Source organism: Aptenodytes patagonicus, chromosome 1 (assembly GCF_965638725.1).
Source record: "Aptenodytes patagonicus chromosome 1, bAptPat1.pri.cur, whole genome shotgun sequence".
Lineage (NCBI taxonomy): Eukaryota > Metazoa > Chordata > Aves > Sphenisciformes > Spheniscidae > Aptenodytes > Aptenodytes patagonicus.
This window is the reverse complement of record NC_134949.1, coordinates 197,351,536-197,373,196: the sequence shown is the minus strand read 5'-3', so window position 1 is coordinate 197,373,196 and position 21,661 is coordinate 197,351,536. Positions and strand designations below refer to the sequence as shown.

The window sequence follows — 21,661 nt, the reverse complement described above, 5'->3', positions numbered from 1 at the left end:
CCGCTCAGACTTCTGTCCCCGTCGAGGCTGACCTCAGCGAGCTCTTCCGAAAAAGCACCCCGCGGGGGCCTGCCGGGCTGCCGGTCCCCCCCCGCGGGCGGCGGACGGATGCGCGCTGGAGAGCGGGAGCGGTTCAGCACCACGGTCAGCGCCCGCCGGGCGGCGGCGGCGGGCGGCGAGCGGGACGGCGGGGGTGAGGCGGCGGGGACAGGGCAGCGCGGAGGAAACGCGGGAGGGGGCATTCCGACCTCGGCGCTGGTGTTTTTTATGGGGAGCGGCAGTCAAATAAAAGGTCAAAGCATGATATTTGACCTCCTGTACTGTATTTTAAACCGAGGAAAGGATAAAGCTATTTCACTGACACAAATGGAGTAGAAAACGCACTCCTGCGTTGCCATCATGCTCTCCACACTGTATTAGGCTGAAAGCAATTTGTGCAGCAATAGGGGTTGTTTTCTCCTCATTACAGTAAGTGGCGAAATTGTCTGTCTGCTGAGGGCAAGAGTAACAGCTGCTGATTACCAGACCTAGGGTTAAATTAAGGAGCCGAAAGAGAAAAGGTATAAAGGGGAGGAAGCGAAACACTATGTTCAAAAAGATCCATTCTATATTTCACCCCAACTCCCACCGAAGAAATGTGACAGATGACATCCCTTACTGTGATGGCACAGGTTCTGCGGTGCGATTGATCCGCAGCACTTCTATGTACGTCCTTGGAGGTGAGCAGGAAAAAGTTTGTGAACCGCTAAAAAAATGCAAAAGTACAACCAGCATCGACTCTTGCTTCCAGCCAAAAGAAGAAGACAGAGATTGGATGTACTCTAAGACTCAGGACTGCTTGAAGTACTTACAGGATCTCTTAGCCTTGAGGAAAAAATATCTTGACAACATAAATAACTTGAAATGCATGCGTATGGCTGCAGATTCCCCGATGTCCACAGAATCATCCAAAACTGGAAAGAAGTCATTTCTTCTACTTCCTTCCAAAGAGTCTTCTAAGGTAATTCCTAAGAACTTTTGGCATGTGCTTGGCCTTAAGCCATGAAGCAATTAGCTGTATGACCTGTGTTGATTTTCTGCTTTATTGGTCTCAGCTGGTTGTCTTTTTACTGTTACATCATTTGAAATGCTGCTAGATACCTTAAGATTCTTTCTGAGTAGTGTGAAATTAAGTATGAATGGTCATGGAAAGAAAAGTATATGTCTATGTTTGTGTGAGGGGAGAGAAAATAGAAGGAAAGAGGTATGAGAATACGGGAAGTATCTGAAAACATGTTATGAAAGAGCGAGCTGTTCTCTCGATACTCTAACAGGCTACTTAAGTGCCTCAGAATTCTCCACTATGGTTATTTATAGCTGTTAATGACTGACAAGCACAGTAATCCCTAAGTTTACTGGCAGCCTTTTTATTGGCATAAAATTACTTACACAAAGTAATTGTAAATTCATTGAAACAAATAGGATTTTTTCTGACTGGTCAGATAGCTTGTCAGTGCTATGTTTAACATCAGTGCAAGCTCTACTGATAGGCTGTAGGGCATGACGAATTCTTAAGGGTTCCTTTCTCTGTTAATTAGTAAGTTGTCAGGTCATTTTGAGACGGTATAATTCTTCACCTTTTACTGTAATGATACCACAAAAATAAAACTGAAATATCATCTTTGGTGCAGGCTATTTCTGTGTATCCTAGAGAGAAAAGCATTGCAAAGCTTCCTCCTGGTTGCAGTTTATCGATTGCTTGTCTCTAAACAGTCCAGTCATTAATATGACTCTGGACTTGATTCAGTGAGGACAAAGGAAAGAATTGCAGCAGGTGGGGTGATCTGTTTAGGTAACACAACCACAAACATGACTTTGACAGCAGACTCACAGGTTACCCAGTGCAGTCTTTAAACTGGATACTGATGGGGATGGTGGGAAGAAGGGATGTATGGCTGACTTACTGATAAGGCCGGGTAGACTTTACCAAAAAGTTATTGCCACATTTAGATGTTCTGTCACAGCAGAATGTCAGAACAGCTGAAGCTGAGCTCTGTTGCAGGCATTGCTTAACCAAAGGACAAGGCTCACGTGTTTAGGGCTAGATACCACATTTTTTAATTTTATGTTTTGATCTAATACCCGTTCCGTCAGTGGGGATTTTTCATTTGGTTTTATTGGGCTTTATGTCATCTTTTTAGTGCTTTGAACGGTGACTCTCAGAAGCTAGGAATAATAGAACAATACTCAGCTCAGTGGGCTGGAGAAGATAGATTTTATAAAGACATTGCTATTTAGTGCCAGGGAACATCCAAAGAGAATGACTGAGGAGAGTGGCCTGGTGGTGCCAGGTGCCAGGAGATGAATCTCAACACTATAGGTACAGTCTGTGAACTGACTTTGTGCACTGTCACACAAATATTGGCTTGAGGCAGCGGAGATTTACAGCATGCCAGTTCCCTGATGAGCTGAGCAGTGATGTAGCGGAGCAGTACATGACTAACCATCAGCCAGGTGGGAAAAAATGAGTGCAAAGGGGTACTAGAACCATGGCCCAGGAGGGCGGGAGATAGATTCTGCACAACTAGCCTTCGTGCAAGTTTGTGAATTTCTGAGATTTGCCACTGAAAATATCACTTAAGAAAAATGCCAAAAGCTTAACTTGGGTTTGGCAAACAAGTTAATCTCCCCCAGGCTGAGGCTAAGAGTGCTGTCATCTGACTGTGGCCAGCTAGCTCTTAAGTATGAACAGCCCTGGTACGGGCTGGCACGGTATCTCCACGAGCCATCCCTTTAGGCACAGACAGGAACATCAGCAGGATATGCCACCCATATGAGTCATTCTTGCCGACACAAATGGCAGGGTCACAGCCACGCAGCCCTGGCTTTGCAAAAATTAGGGAAAGGTCAAGAAGACTTCTAGAATAGCCAGAATAATCTGCTTCTTAACTACAAATTTTATGTTCACAGATTACAAGCTTCATCTTATCAAGAGGCTTGAATGGTTTTGTCCCTAACTATCTGTTTGTGTTAAATTACCTGTCAGTGGAAATACACTTCTTTCTCCTACCTGCTGCATGATTAATAGGAAGGTACTTTGTCCAGACAACCCTGTCCTCATGGGAAGTTTAATCCAAAGATCCCTGGGGCCTGGACTACAGGCTGACTGTGGATTCAAAATTTGCTAACTGGGTCTAGTGAGAGAAGAATAGAGAGGTCTGTCAGATGCTGGAAGTACATAGGCATTTCTTTAAAACGTCTTTTAACCAATACGGGCTTAGTCATAATAGCAGTCACTATTTTCAGTAGATGTGTGGTAGCAGTTATCTTTTAGCACTTGTGAGGATGTCAATCAACCCATAATGTCAGGAGGGGAATAAGCTAGCTCATCTCCCTGCCTCCACAGAATGGGGAGCAAGCTGGTCCTTCAGAGATGTGATTCAGCATGTACATTTTGCTTGCATGTTTGAAACCCAAGGTAGTACTTTTCTGACTTGGTATTGCTGCCTGGCAATACACCTAGCTTGGAGTGGCAGGGAAAATATACAGGCCTTCATTAGGTAGAGCCTGGCAGGAAGTATTCATCCCACATGGACCTACAGAATTGCTAACCAAGGCTTTATGACTGCTTCAGCATTTATAGATAGGCGTTTGCTTTGTTATCAAGACAGGCTCCTAATTTTAAACCCCGTGGCTTTCCTGTGGGAATTATCACAGTGTTGAATGACTCATATTTTAGCACACACAGACCTTTTCCATTTCAAAAAGACTTTAGCAATTTAGATCTGGATTCATTTCACCTAACCTAGGCATTTTAATGAAATGCTTAAATTAGTAACCAAGTTACCCCACAGTCCCTCTGCAGCTAAAAGAAAGAGCTGCCTGCAGAGGGGGATTCAGCCTACCTAAGACCTGACTCATCTTCTGAAGGTACTCGAGCCGTGCATTAATTACAGAAGGAACCCTGCATGACTACATTTCTAACGTGTGTCTCATTAGGTGCCTACTGCTAGGTAGAATAAATTTGGCCACAAAGACCAGCTGTCACTTAGTCACCTAATTAAATGGCCTGATATGGGGATTCTGAGGGATTTTATAACACCTGGCTAGCAGTGCCCGAGTGGAAGATGTTTGGTGTTGAGCATGTAACAAGATGGACGTTTGTTAGACTGCTGTCCCGCTTTCTTTGATGACTACAAACTGTGGAGTAATCTGGACCTGTGTCCTTTTCTGACAGCTTGAAGTGTGGAATCAAATACAATTTTTGCAGCTTCCTTATACAATTTGCTCATTAAGAAGTCATTGTGCCCAACCCTTAGCTAACTCTTTTTCCCCCCCTACCTGATCAACAGGCGTCCATGGAGAGAAAAGGCCCACAGTCCAGTTCAGATGTAAGAGAAGCAATAGCTTTCTTCGACTCAGTTATTGCAGACCTGGATTCAGAGAGATGGCGGAGAGTTCCTGACGTGGATCTGCCAAATGTGGATGTTGATTTTGATGGTGCAGTATAAACCAGCTGAAATATGATGTGTGTGCAGAGGGTAGAGGGAGGAGTGGCATTGTAAGACCATGTTTGCTTATTTAATGGACACAGTTTTCTTCCGAGTTTTGCTTCCCAAATCTAGGACCATTACATGCAGTATGTGAAACTACTGCAATACATTGCTTGTTCCCTGTTGAAAGGATGCAACTATTTTATCTGTGGCCATTACATGATCAAATGTAGCATGTGTAGTGCTGGAACAGTGCTTGCCTTCTGCCCAGGGCTGAATTCCATCCTTGCATCTCGACCCTGAGCTGTCTTTGGGGGAGAGCTATTAAAAATATAAAGATATTTTTTTCTTCATCTGGTTTTCATTTTTCTCATTGAGAAATGGCTGGATGTTTCCTCTCCAACTAGCAAAAAAAGAAGCCATTTAGAGATTAGGCTAAATAACGGTACATTTCCATCAGAAAGGATGGCACTGCCCAACTAAATGAAGATGTGCTCATCTGAGCTCATCATCTATCCTGTATAATCAGTGAAGAGAAAAAGGCATTTCTCTCCTTTGTCTTAGGCTAAGGTGGATATCTGAAACAGGTCAGATAAGCCGTGCCCTAAAAGTGTGTATAAAGGGACTAGCTCTGACATATGTATTTACACTTCAGACACTGAAATACTAGATAAGTTGAATCCCATCCCAAGCAACATCCTGCAGTGAAACCAGGTTGGTTTCTCAGCATTACCTCCAGGAAGGACCCAGCAGGCACCCTGTTCTCTCACTGTGCATGTAAAGATATCACTGGCAAACTGTTAATGCCAGATTATCTTCTGTCTTTCAGTTGCTACCAGCACAAGCGAACACAGTTTACATTCAAACTGGATCCTTCGTGCTCCCCGGAGATACTCACAAGATACTGCCCAAACAGCAAAGGCTGCAAACCAGTCTCAAAGAAACAGCCAGCGGAGAACCACTGGCTCTAGGAAGAGGTTGGAAAGACATCCCATGTACTTGCCCAAAGCTGTGGAAGGGGCATATAGCACTTTAAAATTTAAGCCCAAAACACATAAGAAAGAATATTGAAAGAATATTCCCTCTTCAGCTGAAGACAAAATATATGAAATAGGGCATGTAAGACTTGCTGCCTTTTTTTTTTACGTCTGACCCAACTTACACTCTAGAAGTGATGTGTGCAGTCACTGAAGGTTCTTTGTGTGGGACATATTTTAGACGATGGCTTTTCCAATGTTGGACTCATATGAGGGTTTAACTCATCTAGTTCTTTGTGCCTAACAATACCGCTTTGTCATTCAGCTTGGGGGGAACTCCAACTTGACAAACGTTTTTTCTAGTGCTGTTACTGAAAGCAATGATTCAGAGATTGCCTGGTGCAGTAATTTTTCTGCTGGCTCCAGTACTGCAAAGCAATTCAAGCAATTCAACTAATATGTTAGAGCTTTTGCACCAGTGTTTCCAACTTCAGAGCAGTGAATCAGAATTTTCTCCTTTTTTTGCATGTGAAAATTTGTATGTGCCATCATTGACTCTGTGATCTGAGAGTATACAGCAGCACTGAGGTACAAGCAGGCTGTGGTACAAGCAGAAAAAGCTGCAGTGGAGGAATCAGCATTAAAAAACTGTGTTTCAAGGAATTGCTCCAGTGTGTTTTGAAAAACCAAGCTATCTTGTACTCCACTTGCTGTTGGGAATGGTTCTGTCCTGGGATACAACATCAAGGCATTCACTGCATGCACAAATGTATACAACTTTTTTCATATGGTTACACCACCTGCTAGTTTTCATCTATTTTGACACCCAGTTGCTGAATCTAGACATCCCAGCGTACACTAGAAAAGCTTAATGTCTTGGAGAAGACCACTTTGTGAAGAAATTGGAGCAAAGGTTGTTCTCAAGGGCAGAAGACAAGTTGCAGACAAATCCACTGCATCAACATTCGATTATACTCAATATTTGGAATTCTGCTACTTCATCATTAAAGACTATATATTAGGACGAATGCAGTCTAGAAGTGTTCCTCTTCAGGCTCTTTCATCTTAGAGGTGATGTCTTCCATGTGATACTTGGAATTGTTAAGCCCCATACTCTGCCAGTTTTACTGATGTACAGCAATGGAAAAGCGCATAGAAAGTTACAAGGAGCTATCACCCTATGGAAATACTAGTCCTTCAGATAGGGCAATACCATTTATATCACAGGCATCCGTCCAAGCCGCATCCCCCAGCTCATGCTTTGTCTTAAGAATTTGCCGAGATGTTTGGGATCAAGCCTTTGCTTACACTGATTTTTTTCATCTGGTGTTCAATTGGTGGTTCACTGTGACAGATGGATCATGGCAGCACTGGTATGACCAACTGGTGATTCACTGGTGATTTCTTGTTTCTACGTTCAGTAGCTTTTGTGTCCACAGGTTTGGATAAATTTCCTAAGGCACTGGCCATCAGTATAACCCATCTGATATATCATAACCTCCATAAACTTTGTGCCCACCACACAGAACATTTAGCAGGTGGCAATTCTTGCTGATTTGTGCTCCTAGTCTTTAGGACTGAGTTATTCAAACAGCATTTCTGACACGAGGTGGAAGTACCTCTCTTAGATTTCACTGATCTAGGACACTTTCTGTCATGAGATAGGAGAGTGCCAAAAACCCACATGTTCCTCCATTCAGAGCTGGCATCTCCTGTTTGATTAAAGCATTTTGTTTCTTTTTCTAGTGGTGTTCATGATGGGGAGGGGTGGATTGTTTCTGTGGCACTTTAATTCTGGAGGTGCTTTGCCACTCTTTGTCTAGTCCGTATCCTCTTCAAAATGACCAGTTTAACCAACATCATTGATACATCTTCGTGAAGAGTTTAAATTAAGGTCTAGGTTTTGCTTCCCTGCTGTTGGTGCTTCTCATGACTAGTCTGTATTCTCTATACAGATAGTGATGCTGCCTTTGTACTTCCCCAGTCCTGTCCTGACTGCTCTGAACTGAACATCGTAACTGTCCTTAAAACTGTTCTGCCTTTGACATATGATCATTTAAGGCCAAAAACTGCACATTTTTGGCAACTGTGTCACCCTGAAACCCCTCTCCAAGCAGAATCTCATACTGAAGTTGCCGAGAAACATTTTTACTAAGTGTGTGGTCACCTTTTTGCTACTAGAACCTGCAACATGAATGGATGCTGACAGAAAACCTCACCGTCTTCTTAAGTTACTATAACAGAATTAGGCATGTGCATAATTAAAATACTGATGAAAGAAGAAGAAAAGGATTCCAACAGTGTTCTACCCTGGGCTGTGCTTCATGTTCATAGTGCCAAGGTTTTACTCATTGGAGTAGCTGATATTTTTGCTATTGCTTTAAGGATGCACTGTTATATGCGGAACCAGACTGCTGCAGCATGTTTGACCTTCCCTGTGACTTCTTCTCTGTCCTTGTAAGACAGAGGTATCTCTGGTCATCTGCTGTGACAGAGGGTAAAGGTCCCCCTGCTGTCCAGCACACAAACTCCAGTGTGAAATATGTGTTTGCTTTTATGAATAAGAGACAGAGGCGGAAAAAAAGATTTGTAATTTTTATTTGGATTCTGTGATTTTTTTTTTTTCCTTTTCTTAAAGCTCACTTCAAGCCTGTTATCATCTTAGGAAATTTTAATTAAGCAAGTAAAATAAAGCAGTTTTTATCTGAGAACATTTTCTACCTCCTATCTCATAAATGCAGGCATCTTCCTTCTCCTAGCATATTAGCCCTTGTGAGCTCCTCACTGGACACGGCTCAGCTCCAACAGACCTATGGAGAGTGGCCCTAGCATCTTAGGGCTCTCTCTGGGGAGATGGGAGCTGAGGGTTCAAGCCCAGAAGTTGGGTGTTGTGTTACCTGTACTAGAACAGGGCAGTTGAGTGGAAAGGGAGCAGGAGGGAGGAAAGGGAAGCATTTCCATCCCCTGTGTTAGCTGCCTCCTCAGAGAAGGGTTTAGTGTGGATGGAAGCACCATCTGTATTGTCCCAAGACAGAACCATGTCCCTGCCTAACACCGGCAGCTTTCCACACAGTTTCCAGGAGCAGTCAGTTGCCCTACAAAGGTGCTCCTCTGCTGGTCTGAATTGTTCGCCCAAGGCCTTTGGAGTCAGATCTCTCTGCACTGACACTAAATGGACTCTATCTGCCTTGGGTGGGCCCTCTAAATGGCCTTGCTACAACATGCAGCTATTTTCAGGCATTGCAATGTTGAAATTAAGCACCTACTATAGGTGCTCCGACAATGCAAATTGTACAGAAGAATTATTCATGACCAGCAGAGCTCTGTATGACCTAGATCCCTTGCAGAGATTATTAGTGAGCTCTTTCAGTCATGCCCCCAGGCCCTGATAATGAAGCGCATCAACTAGGAGCTCTGTCAATCAAGGCTGCTGTGTGTGAACATTCCCCGCAGCACTGGTCCCCAAAAGCTCGTTCCCAGAGTGCACTGGAGTAATAGGCAAGATCTTTAGGAGAGCTTCTCTTATTTTGTTGTTTCAAATTCAGCTCAGCTGAAGTCCTGGGGTATTTCAAATTCCTCTAGCTAGTGTCATTGCTGAGCACTAGCTCTGAAGGGGCTATGAATTTCTGTGACGCCACATCCACAGCTGTCCATGAGAAACTAAAGACACTGTGTACAAGAAGCCAGTAACTGAAGAGAGATTAAGTCTGTTGAAGTAATCGTGTCCTGGGGGATTCAAAATAATTTTGTCCCTTTGTGTTGAGCAACTCGGTGTAATCATGATGCACATAAGTGAGCTGAATTTGCAAACATCTTTGGCAGAGACAGAAGAAATATAGGCAGCTAGTGGGAAGTTGGCAGCTGGACAAGATGTGCACTCTGGTTTGAATCTTTCAGTGCCGTAAAGTTACAGTGAAGGCAGAAGGTGTCAGCACTGCATTAAGTAATGCAGGAAGTCCTCCAAAGATATATAGTTATCTGCTGCTCCAGACTGAATGGGGTGTATAAAAAATATTAGATTAGCACCTAGTGGATGTCTTCAAAATTTTCACAGCTGTAGGGCCAGTTTGTAGTTCTGCTTGGGCAAATTCAGGAGAGCGCCTGTTCTGTTTCCATGGTGGAGCAGGTCCTCAAGGAGATGAAAGCAGCACAAAGCTGACCAGTCACAGCAGGCTATATTTAGGGGGCTTTTGCCACCTTTTGGGCCTGTAGCTCTGAGTTATGCCCATGGTAAAGTGGAACCAAGTTGCATCAAGTCAGTGGAATGACTCTTGACTTGTCTTGAGTTTAATGGCTAGAAAAACATCTTGTTCTGAAAGAATTTTGAGGGCAAATCAGAACATATGAGCCCAGCTGCTTCAGACCGGGCTAAGAAGCAGAGTCTGTTACTTGACTAGCAGTAATTTAGTGCATGGTGAAAAGTTTTCTACTAACAGGCTTATCATATTAATAAAATTATCCATCTTTTTTAAGGCAAGACTAGGCATCACCACCTGAATGGCTCAGTGATTATGATACCCTGACCCCTGTCAGAAAATGAGGTGACCTATTTGAGAAAATATAAAAATAATTTATGGAATTAAAAGTGATGTGTTCCACCCTTTTATTAAAGTGAGACTGAGAAGGGAGCAAGACCTCACCAAGAAACCTATGGTCACTGCTAGGGAGGCACTGCAGGTGCCACCGAAGTGAAATGTGTGATCGAGCAGAAAACTTTCACTAGAAAGTGCTGGGGACTGTCACTTATCTCGGAGCAACAGCTCTTGAAGGAGATTTCTAGAAAGGTAGCTAAAACTGTCCCTTGGCCACACGGTGGCAGTTCATTCCTAGCTATTCTGCAACCCTCCTATTTCTCTGATCAGCAAGAGAACTGGGGATGAAAGGGAAAGGGAAGTGTTTTGTCCTGCTTCATCAACAGACAGTCAGTGTGTGTATCTGTTATTCACTTCTAGGCTCCTTAATTCACAAGCATTTGTTTGGCAGTTTCCAATTAATGTTAGTTTTTTAAATAAGTTTATTCTTCCAGGGAGATGATTTCCTTAGGAAATAAATAACCATGACATCATAGGAGACACTGAGACCTCAGTAAATCATGTCTGAGGTGCTGACCACTTGCCTCTGTGTCTGGAAACAAATGGACAAAGTAATGTCGTTGCCAGAAACAATGCACTCTTAGGCACAGAAAATATGAAGATGGATTAAAAATAATAAGCAGAGGATTTGAAGATTCAGAAGTTCAGTCTTGTGATAGGCCTGAGCTAAGAGTTTCTGACCTGATTCTGAAGTTCCTTCCAAGGCCCAGGAGAATCAATATATGAGGTTTCCAGCTTCTTGGGACCTGTAATGCTGTTATTCCAGAATTTGCTAATCCAAACAGCTCAGTTAATCAAAAGCTAACCTGTTTCTGCATCAGCTGCTCCTGTGTCTTCCAGGGGTATGTTTATATTTAGTGCATGCACGCTAAACTCCTTGATTTTTTTGCTTTGTTTTATGCCAAAATAATCATTTACAGAAAAAAAAAAAAGGAATATGTCTTTGCACTGTTATGACTACACATCAGCAACAGGAGCTTTCATTAATTCAGATGGTTGTATGGTCCCAAAGTGTTCAGATTAATGAGGTTCCCTGCATTAATAAGGCCCAGGTATAACATCAGCACTGGGACTGCTCACATGCAGGCTCTTAGTCTGGGCTTGCTTGTGGTTTGATGTATGACACTGCATCCTTGCTAACTGACAAACACAGTACCATCATCTCCAGATACTTGTATGGGGAACAGCAAAGGGAAAAGGGGATTGATCAACAATAAAATAGTCTGTGCTGTTCCTAAGTTGGAGCTAGCTTTAGTATCACTTCACTGTAGAGAACTGATTCATCACATTCTTACCCTTCAATAGGGTAAGCTTCACTTTTCAGTTTCCAATACGCAGAATTAATTTTTGCCCCCCTCACCTCAATGATATAGGTCTTTGCTGTGCCAGGAAAGTGAGCAGTTCAGTGGAAGGACTCCAGTGTGAGCAGAGCTGACCCGTAATTCAGCTGAATAAACTGAAGTGAGTATACTCGGGGCCAGATTTGCAGTCGCCCTTAGTGGGATTTTCAAAAGGCACATAACTAGCATCAGTGGGAGTTAGGTGACTGGCAATTGCACTGGTGCCTGACTGCTTTTGAAAAAGATGGTCTGGAGCCAAGCTTGAATGGACACAGCTCCACTTCTAGGAATTAAATTAGATTCTCAAAAAGTCCAGAATTAGCCCAGTCTGTCTGCCTCTAAGCCTACTAACTTTAAGCCCTCAAGTGGCATAATTCTGCAAGAAAGAATTGTCCCACACCTTTGTCAGTTTTCCGCAGCCCTTGCCGCTGTGTTCCTGCAGGGCTGTTGGTTGTTACCGATGCTCCCATGTAACCTGGGCCTTAAGGATTTGTTGATAATGTTCCTGGAATTACTCACAAAAACAGAATTTCTATGAATGCCGTGTGAATATGAGAACTGCTGCTGCTCTTGTATTCACACAAGTATGTCCAAGGGCTCTTGCAAAAGTACCCCTCTGTCAGGGCATACTTGCACGTGACAAAATGGCATTTTCCACAGACAAGCTGTTATGGCAACATCCCACCACACTTCCCGTTCCTCAGGAGAAGATTTCAGACTTGTTCTACCCTGAAGTGTGATATGAAAGATCAGAGTCTGATCTCCTTCGCTATGGTAGATCTGGAGCTCGTCTGTTGACTTCAGGGGGCTGAAGGGAAACAGAAGGTGGGAAGAAATGAAATAACCTAGGAGAGATCTCAGGGTGAAGAGACTCAGTGCAAGCATTGCCTTTTTAAGCACAGTATTTCGACTTTCTACTTCTCACATGGCATGATGCCTTACGGTGACAAAGGTCAGCAGGACTTGCCAGGTGCAGTTGGTATGCAACTTGCAGAGAGTACCTCATCAGCCGGGAGGCTGGGCAGGCAACGGACTGCACTTGGCTGCCTAGACATCCCTGAGACACATACAGATGGATGGCGTCTGAGCTGGCTTAACAGCAGCACTCAAAGAAGTGAGCAGCCTACTTCCAGAATCTATCTGAGGCTGCTTTATTAGAAATAACACCCCCTCCCCCCAACATCTCCTGAGCAACTGCATGTTTTCACCTTGAAACACTTATTCAGACTCAGACCAACAAAAATACTTTTCTCTTTGTTTTCTTCAGAACAGTATGCCCTGCTCTCCTGGGAAAGGATATGTAGAAAGACAAACGCTGGGGTTTATATTTCTCTGTGGATCTCTCGGTCCTGTGTACCATGGCCTCTAGACATTCAAAACTGATGTGCTATAAAAAAAGAAACAAAGAAGAAAAGAAACTCACAGTTGGTGTGCCAGAACAGCAACAAGCAGGAGCAACTTCGTTGCTGCAAAGAGCCGAGAGCACCTGCCTTGCAGAAACTGCAAGCAGACAGCCAAACCATGGTAAGCTTCTTTCAGTATCACTGTTTAAGATGAAAATATGCGGTGAGAGAACACTTAAAAAAAATTCAATAGCGAGCTTTGTAAGTCAGATTTAAATGCCAATTGCTGTGTGGTTTTCCCAAACAAAACAGTTGCCTTTCACTCAAGTCTGATATGAGATCCATTAATTTCCCCTCTTTATTCTGTCAATAGTTTAGCTATATTGGTTCTAAAAGGATTCAAATTACCCAGAGATTATTTTCTTGTAACTGTCTTTAATTACACTGTGGCTTCAAAATTTACTATGTTTTCTTTATGGAAACTTGAATTACTGATGTGAAGAATTTAGGACCAGGGGTCAAACTGAGCAGAGCTATTAAAAAAACAAATGTACACAAAAATGAGGGCATTGTTATTTTCTTTAGAGGCTTGCCATTACATTTTAACTAGCATTACAAGAGCTCTGTTTTTCCCCTTTTATTCCATGAGGTATAATATGTTAAAGTTTTCCCTCCCTTTAGTATGGATTTATCAATTCCTGTCTGAAAACTCTTATTATAGAGAACTTCGGTAAAGAGACCTGGGAAAAAACTCAAGTAAGTGTTTTATCCTCCAGAAGATAAGTACTGGTCCTGAATGCGGACTTTTGTAATGGGGTCAAAGGGGGTTAAAATCTGATTATGTGGTGAGGAGGATTATCAATAAAATTGGGGCCCCCACAGCTCTGCACTTCACCATTATAATTAATTCTGAGCAGCCTGTGCCAAAATTCAGTGCTGAGTCATATCCCCATAGAAGTTGAGCGGCTTGTGCTCAGTGTAAATCAGGAAACAACTCAGAAGAGGCAAAGACATCCCACATCGGCAGTGACAGATGCATTTGTCTGTGAGATTAATAATGCCTTTACCTATTGCCAGGTTCACCTTTCCCCTCTGGGATTTCATGTGTTGCATATCATAAACCAGACTTGTTCATATGGACAACCTGTGTTAGAAAGCGGCGAATGGCTGACAGAGACCTTCTTGGCTCGATGGTGACCCACCACCCCTCTCTTGGGTGGAGAAAAGCCATGAGCCAAGGCCACACTAAATGCCGACGGTCCTTTTGAGGGAGGTGGCAGTTGACTGGAAGGGTTTCCTGAGCCAGTGAAGGGGCCTCTGTGCAAATAACCCTGCGCTGTGGTGTGGCTGGGAAAAACTCCATCGGGGAAACTCATGCTACTCTCCTCTCTGTGGCCCTGTTTCATTGACAGGAAGGATGATTTCATTAACAGACCACAGAAAGTACATTTATAGCTCAAAAAACCCTCACAAAGTTCACAGCTTGTTATTAACTGAGCCCGTTACTTTTTGGGCATGTTCTTGTTCAGCAGAAATTTTAAATAATGAGCCCATGGCAATGGACATCCTAGAAATGCTGATACTTATGGAAAAATGAGTAGTGAGCTTTCTCACTAATATTCTCTACTAATATTTGAAACAACAGTTTCAGTGGCTGCTAGGTGGTTTGCACAGCACACAGCTCTCTTCCTCAGGAAAGAATTTCCATCCCAATCTGCATTGCCTGCCTTAATTATTAATATGAAGACTAAACACAGACAGATGGCAAAATAAACTCTGTTAGGTTGGTGTGAATCTGAAGTTCCTTCCACCAACATAACTGGGAGCAGATATTGAGCCAAAACATATAGAAAGCTCTTGATATGAGTCTGAGATGTCACAGTTTGCACAAAAAGGTCCGAGAGTCAAGTTCTTGGCCTCTGGGGCCTGTATAACAAACCAGAGTGGATAGTGACATTTGTAGAGATTTTCTGGCTCTCTTCAGCATGCACGCACATGCTTCGGTTGGGCCTCACACTCATTTTTGTCTGGAGCTGGCAGCTTGCTTTCTATGCTGAGCAGATAGTAGTTTTGTCTTTCAGATGTTTACTTGTGTTGTGCCTGCAAGCACGCCAGAAACACTCAGGCTGTTCTGCCTGTGCTCTGATTTTCTGCTCTCAGCCTCTGAAATGGGTTTGCACACAGCGTGTTTTATTCCTCCTTCTTCCCCCAGTATAACTGTATTTCTCCAGTAGTGCTTTACGGCATTAATGTCAGGAGAATAGGAAGAGAAATGTAATGATAGACGTAGCCAAAATACAAGATGCAGAGGAAGTGGACTGACTGATATAAGCATTTTCTATTAGATATAAAGAAATGCATACATGTGAACTCTTCTGGACAGGGTACATGGACTCATATTCAACTTGTATAACACTGGCTGGGATGACTCTTACCATCTAAAGAGTTATGCATCTAGTATAAAGCATGCCTCGGCTCCCTGTGCAGTCACCGGAGGCTGACAGCCATTCATACAGGCTATTCGTCTCTGGGGTAGGAAGGGTAGGATGAATCACCTTCTGAAAATACCTTTCTCTCACAGTTTATAAAAGGACTCTAGGCAATTAGCTCTGGCTACATGCGTGACTTTTAGCAATCCAAAGGTAGGTGAAATGAATTGCAAATCTTTTCTTTGCAACATGTATGATATCTTAGAGCAACGTGGCATTCAGCCTGCCTGCTACCCAGAGCTGCTCAAATCCAATGGAAAGGAGTCATATATTTAAGCACACTGTGGGTAGCCTGAATGTACCTCTGTCCCTTCCTCTGTAGTTTTTATGCTGCTTTGATGATGCTTATATGGCCATCAGAAAAGGATTCCAAATTAGATCAACCTCAGTAGCATTGGGAAGATATTTGAATTCAATACTGGCTGCTTTATGCCATTAGTATCTCAGATCTAGAAAGCAATCATGACAGGACCTGCCTCTATCAGGAGTTTCACTAGATAGATAAGAATGACATTTAATGTAGGGAAGGGCACTAAGAGATGAGCATTCAATCCTGAATGCTCCCTGTGTAGAGGTAAATATCGTTTATCATAACACAGTGGTATAGGTCAAGGTTTTCCAAAACTTCTAGTGATTTTAGGTATTCAGCTTAAAATACTTGGTGATCAGGTCTTCTGAAGTATTTCAAACCGGGTATCCAAAACCTACTTTTGAAACCTTGGTGTTAACCACTCCTCTAAACTCATGCCATCTTTCTTTCCTTTTCAGCCTTTGCCTGCTCCCACTGGGCCAGAGACTCTTTTTTATGCAGGTTTTTGTAGCATCTGACACACCAGGACCAGGGTCTTGTCTAGGCCCTCTGGAAGTTGCTCAAGTGCAGAAGATGCAGAGGGACGCAGGCTACACACATGCTCTGAGGAATGATTATTTGTGGCCTTCTGCCTAGTTTTCTTATCTAGAGCGTCTATGGATCTTCTTTATCAACAGGGGAGGAGTAGAGAGCTCTGCACTGAGTTGAAAATGCTTAGGATAAACAAACATAAAGAGATAAGGCTAAAGGACTAAATTTTCTTTTCTTACATGGCATTTTTTTCCACTTGCATTTCTGCTTGAGGAACCATACCTCCTGGAGAAAGCACAGAGGAACCCCTGCATGCCCCCTGCGTTCCCCTCAGGCCACCACTCCAAAGACCTCTTGACAGGGATTGATTCAATTTCTTTATTGTTCCTTGGAAATTGCTTTTATAAAATCAAGAAGTTTAGAGAATGCTGGGCCCTGCTTTCTGGTTCTCCTATGTTCAGCCCTATCACTGGCGGGATCATTTTCAGAGGGAACTAGATCGGATGATTTTCCCTGTATGTTACCTGAAGTCATTATCCTCTGTATTTTCCAGAACCCAGGCAGGAGTCAAACCCACCTTCATGAGCTATGCTGCGTATGATGATGTTACTGATTCGAGAAGCCTGTGGCACTCTAAGTAAAGACAGTTTGCTACTTCTCTATGGCTTAGAGAGCACTGACAACTATCCCAGTGCCTCCTGGCAGACCTTGCTGTCATACCAAGATGCCAGATTGTGGCAGATCTGCCTGTAGCCTCTCTCTGAGGGCAAGAGGGAATCATTTCCCATCCCAGGGTAAGCCCTGTGAGGATTTGTCCTGCAGATGACAGGGTCTTTCACCTGGGTTTGGTGAAAGGACATGCAAAGGGCATGTATATATAATCTACTTCTACACACCACCTTTGCCCTAGACTATGTCCCAGGCTTTCCCTCTGATGCCAAAGTGACACTTCCAGATGGCTAGATCTAATCAGTCTTCTTACAGATAGGCTTCACTGCGCATCAGCATGCCTGTGCAAAACTAAGCAGTGATATGTAGCCCCCGTTCAGATCCAGCCTGTAGACAGTGTGGACACTTAAGTTCGGGTGTCTATATGTCGGTGTCCACACGTAAGTCAGATATCTAAGCTCCCATTAAAGACAATGGATATCTAGCCAATGGACCAAACGGAGTCTGCAGTTATTCAGCTGACCAGGTATATAAATCTGCCTCCAGGAACTGAATAACCCCACAGACTGTTCACTCATTCACGCAGAGCTCAGTTCAGGTGCCTTCAAGCCCATCCTAGAGGTTGTCCCTACAAAATGATGGGGAAATGGACACCACTGCTCAGGCTAATGGAGAGCATAACATCTCTGCGTGAAGAGGCAGTGCCTTGTTCTCTGGATTTACACTTGCACAAGATCAACAGCCCTCTCTGTTTCTTCCTCTGGACAACCAAAGCTCATGAGAGACAGGCAGCACTTCTGTGTGGCTTGCCCCAAACTAGCCTTGGTTTTCATTAGTCATATCTCAAAATAAAAACACAAAACTCCATGAAGCAAATAAAAGGGGGTGCCTCATTCCAGTAGGTTAGGTTATTTTCCTGATCTTTGCTCAAGACATATGTTTTAGGTTAAGTGGGTAGTATACTGATTTCACCAGCAGCTGATATGCCCAAGATATTTTTAGTGTCTGTCGGTCTTTGGAAATGCTATGAAGTTCTGCTTTGAAAAAAAATCTGAGTATTCACCTTTCTGAAATGAATGCACCATCTTTTCATGTGGAAAGGAGGACAGAGAGAGTAATGCTTCTTCACTCCTATTTTGCCAGGAGAGGCCTTTGTCATGTCATGCCAGGTAAGGCAGAAGTGCTACCTCATGTGCGCTGCACCTGGCCAGACATGCCCTGACAGTCTTGCTTCAAGGAAACCTGTGAATAGAGGACACCTTCTGAGGAAGTGTAGTCACATGCAGGGATCCATAATATAAAATACTTCAGTTTTTCAACTCCAGCCCCCTCCTACTCCTCCCTATTTTTTTCCTCTGAAATGGCAGTGTGTTTCTACGTGCCAGGCTTTAGATGACATAGATGGGGAGCAGTTACACGAGCAGCACAGCTGGCAGATCTGACCAGTAGGTAAGGTGCTGACACACTTTTTGGCAGGCTGGGAATGGTATTCCCATTACCAGGGCAATCGGTGCTAGAAGAGGCTGAATGAACAAAGCCTATGTGAGCCATACCAGTGTATGTCTAGAAATGCTCTGCATTGGATTCAACCCATGATTTGCATTATCTGTGCTTAAAAGTGTCTGAGATCTGAGATCTTGGTTGATGTTTAAGACCTATCCACTTGCAAAGAGACGGCACTGGTTGTTCATTTGAAGATCAGGATTTATTTTCTGTACGTGTGTATGTATTACTGTGAGCATCACATTGTTGTGGGCAGTGGGAATCATAACAGAAATTAATGGTTGCTACTCTTAGTCCTGCGGCTTTAACTTGATCATATCCAAATAGCTGTGGTTATGCAGCTGGTGCCTGTATGCAGTGACAGATACTCTATAAATACCATAGACAGAAAATAATTGAGATAGCATTCAAAGGGTCAGATGAACATCGTATTTTTGGGTTTATAATTTTATGTTGAGTGTGGGAGACACAACTTGCTTTCCCAGATTTTAGTAATATAATTATAAAATTGCCTGGTGTTTCCATTTCAGAAAGACACCCATTTTCTTGCGCTTTCCACCCCCCACCAGCACATGCACACAGAAGCTTCACAGTTTGAACCATTTTTACTCTGGATGAAATTCTGAGTCAGATGTTGAATTTGGTTCTTCTGGTGTCAATCTGGAATCATTATACCTTGACTAAAATTCTTTGAGATTTACAAAGTTGCAGGAATATATATCATTATTAAATCAGTTATAATTGTCCCTTATATGGCATATTTTATACCCAATAGTCCTGTTGATGAGCTAGGTAACAGCAAAAATGCAGGTTGAGCCAGAGGGAGAAGAGAAAAGATGTTTCATCAATAAACTCCAAAAAATGGCAGGATTTTATGTAGAATCATTTACTTAAACCATTAGGCCACAATACAAAGCTGTGACTGCTTTTAAATCAGGTAACCTAGAGTCTGTTGCCGGAGAGTTCTTGAACAGTGAAGTGACAATGGAAATTTTAAATCAAGGAGAAGAGGAGGAGTGCAAAGGGGGAGAGAAGCACGTAGTATTCCTTGTGCTGTGGAAGTTTAACAGCCCAAAGAGGAAAACAAGGACGGACACAAATTCAGAAAATGGAGTCTTTCATAAAGATAATGATGAGGTGCATTCAATGATTTACAGAAATGAGGAAAATTGCTTACAATTTCCTCTGCCATTTTGGAGGTTCTTTTCATCTACCAGAAATATCTTAGAGATAACACACATTACAGCCTTGAAGTTTAAAGAGGGATGGGGATGGATGACTTGGATTGTCCTTTATCTTGCCATTCACGCAGGGCCATTTTCTGTGAGCTAAATCAAGCCAAGTGGCTGTATTTTATACAGGTGTAAATGACTGAAGGGTACTTCTCAAGTGTGATTCAGCTGTCATATTTTAGATATCTATTTTCAGATGAGATGAATTGCACTGCGGAAATGCCTTGTTTCTTCTTACTGACTATAAAGGGAGCCTGGGGTGACCAGCTCGGATAACGGGAAAACATAACAAAAATGTGTAAGAGAGTATTTGAGAAAGGGTGTATGAGCATGTAATGAAAGAATGCATCATCACTCTTTCACAGACTGAAGCAAAATGAATATTGCATGCACCACTGCCATGTCATGTTTAGTAAGTGCTTATCTTTCAGCCTTCATGTTATCTGAGCGTATCATGTTAAAACAGTCTACCAAGATTATTCATGTCATACACAGGAACATGAACACACTCACATATGTTCTTCTCTATGCTATTCCCTAGACAGCACAAGATGAAGCTTCTCAGGAGACAAAGAACTGTTCAACGTTGTTGTGAAATTGAGAAAAATCCTACTGGGATATTGTGCAAAGTGTGTGAAATTAAGGCAAGGTGAGAGAACATCCTTTTTACCTCCTGTACAAGGATCAGAATGAGCTATGGGTCTCAGCAGTACAGACACTTTCCCACGAGGGAGACAGCCTGCTGAATATAAATATTGTAGGCAGTGAGTCACCAAAGATGATGTCATTGATTTATGCAAGGATTGCAGATTTTGGATTTGGTGGGAGAGGTTTTCTTGTCTAAATGCAGCCAGACCATGATGTGCAGTGAGTTTATTTGCTTCTGATTGTAGTAGAGCTTTTGCTTAACTTTTATTTGTATTGTGAGATGTGTTGGGTTAGCTGCTCAGGAAAAATACATATTCTGGATGTCCTTTTGTTTCTTTCAATTATTTTGTGTACATTTTGTCCTGAAAAGAGGTGGGTTTTTCAGCAGTTATATAATTGCTGTGGTTGCTTATACAACCAGAGGACGAGACAAGAATTGCTTTCAGTTAGCTTTCCAGAGAAGTGTCTGAAGTGAAAAAAATGCAACACATCTTTGATAGATGGTGTCAGATGGGACATTGATGTTTGGAAGGATGGTGAAGAGGAAGAAACAGTTCATTCTTTATCAGGATGATACTTATCAACAGATATGAACTGCTGATGGCTGTCTACTACCACCACTAGTGTTTATACACACACACACACACACACACACACGCGTATATATATATGTACACTGACTAAAGACAGGATCTCAGTTTTAAGGATCGTGGATCTAGAACATGACAGAATTAATATACAATATGTATTCATATACATTCCCAGATGTGCTACAGTTCAGTGGGTTTTTTGGGACTCTCTTTGGCTTCTTTTTGAACTCTTCCACTGGCAATTAGAAAATAGCTGTACTTTGGTCAGCCGCAGAATTTCAATGGGCTGAGGCAGCCAAGTTACTGCCATTGCTACCAAGCCACATGAACTGCAACTATTGCTTTTCTGTGTTCATGAGAATATTTGTAATGAGGAAAGCGTCATCTCACAAGTCACTGAGGTAGCCTCCAGCGCTATACAAAGGAGTTTTGTACAGCAGTAAAAAACGTTTGCATTATTAGGTGCAGGATCTTTTTCTGGCAGCATTTTCACAAAACTTGTTTTCTAGTCTTACTACAGCCTCCATAAAACCATGTTGTGGGCAGAAATTTGGCATTGGAGAGCAGTTTTAACATGATAAGTAAGGTTTTCTGATGTTTTGCTTTTATATTTACTTTGGGAAATTAAAATTAATTTGGTTATTGCTAATTTGCATGTGACAGTACCTGGGTTCAGGCAGGCCCATTTCATCTTCCTTGTGATGCTTTATGGCTCTCCCTTGGCACACCAATATGAACCTGTTGCTTTACTTTGGTAAGGTTGCATTCACCAAGGATAATACAATGTATGCGCACGTTGTCACAAGAACTGAAAAAAAATCACTTTCAGCCTGCTTCATAGATATATTTCAAACTACTGCATTAGCTTATGTTTCTTTCCTTACCAAAATAAAATAACTAGCCACATTTTCAATTATTTTTTTTTGATGAAAAGTGTAACAAAAACATTTCTGCAGGCAAAGTAA

The 21,661-nt window shown here is 42.6% G+C and overlaps 1 protein-coding gene and 1 long non-coding RNA gene across 2 annotated transcripts; both read left to right on the top strand.

The window, feature by feature from the left end:
- Nucleotides 1-443: 443 nt before the first annotated feature.
- Nucleotides 444-5,587, top strand: C1H13orf42 (chromosome 1 C13orf42 homolog). Its single transcript, XM_076349352.1, has 3 exons — nucleotides 444-1,000; nucleotides 4,332-4,479; nucleotides 5,302-5,587. Exons 1-3 carry the CDS (start codon nucleotides 587-589, stop codon nucleotides 5,541-5,543), a joined length of 804 nt encoding a protein of 267 aa, XP_076205467.1. The 5' UTR covers nucleotides 444-586; the 3' UTR covers nucleotides 5,544-5,587.
- Nucleotides 5,588-11,432: 5,845 nt separating this feature from the next.
- Nucleotides 11,433-20,166, top strand: LOC143173976 (uncharacterized). The gene is made up of 3 exons (XR_012997866.1): nucleotides 11,433-11,502; nucleotides 12,649-12,905; nucleotides 20,000-20,166. It is a non-coding gene; the product is annotated as an uncharacterized LOC143173976 (long non-coding RNA).
- Nucleotides 20,167-21,661: the final 1,495 nt, after the last annotated feature.

What these genes read in the sequence shown, in the direction of transcription:
- C1H13orf42 (XM_076349352.1), top strand. Translation starts at nt 587, where the DNA reads ATGTTCAAAAAGATCCATTCTATATTTCACCCCAACTCCCACCGAAGA. An exon ending in CTTCCAAAGAGTCTTCTAAG is followed by an intron (nt 1,001 to 4,331) that starts GTAATTCCTAAG and finishes CCTGATCAACAG; the next exon opens with GCGTCCATGGAGAGAAAAGG. An exon ending in TGTGGATGTTGATTTTGATG is followed by an intron (nt 4,480 to 5,301) that starts GTGCAGTATAAA and finishes TCTGTCTTTCAG; the next exon opens with TTGCTACCAGCACAAGCGAA.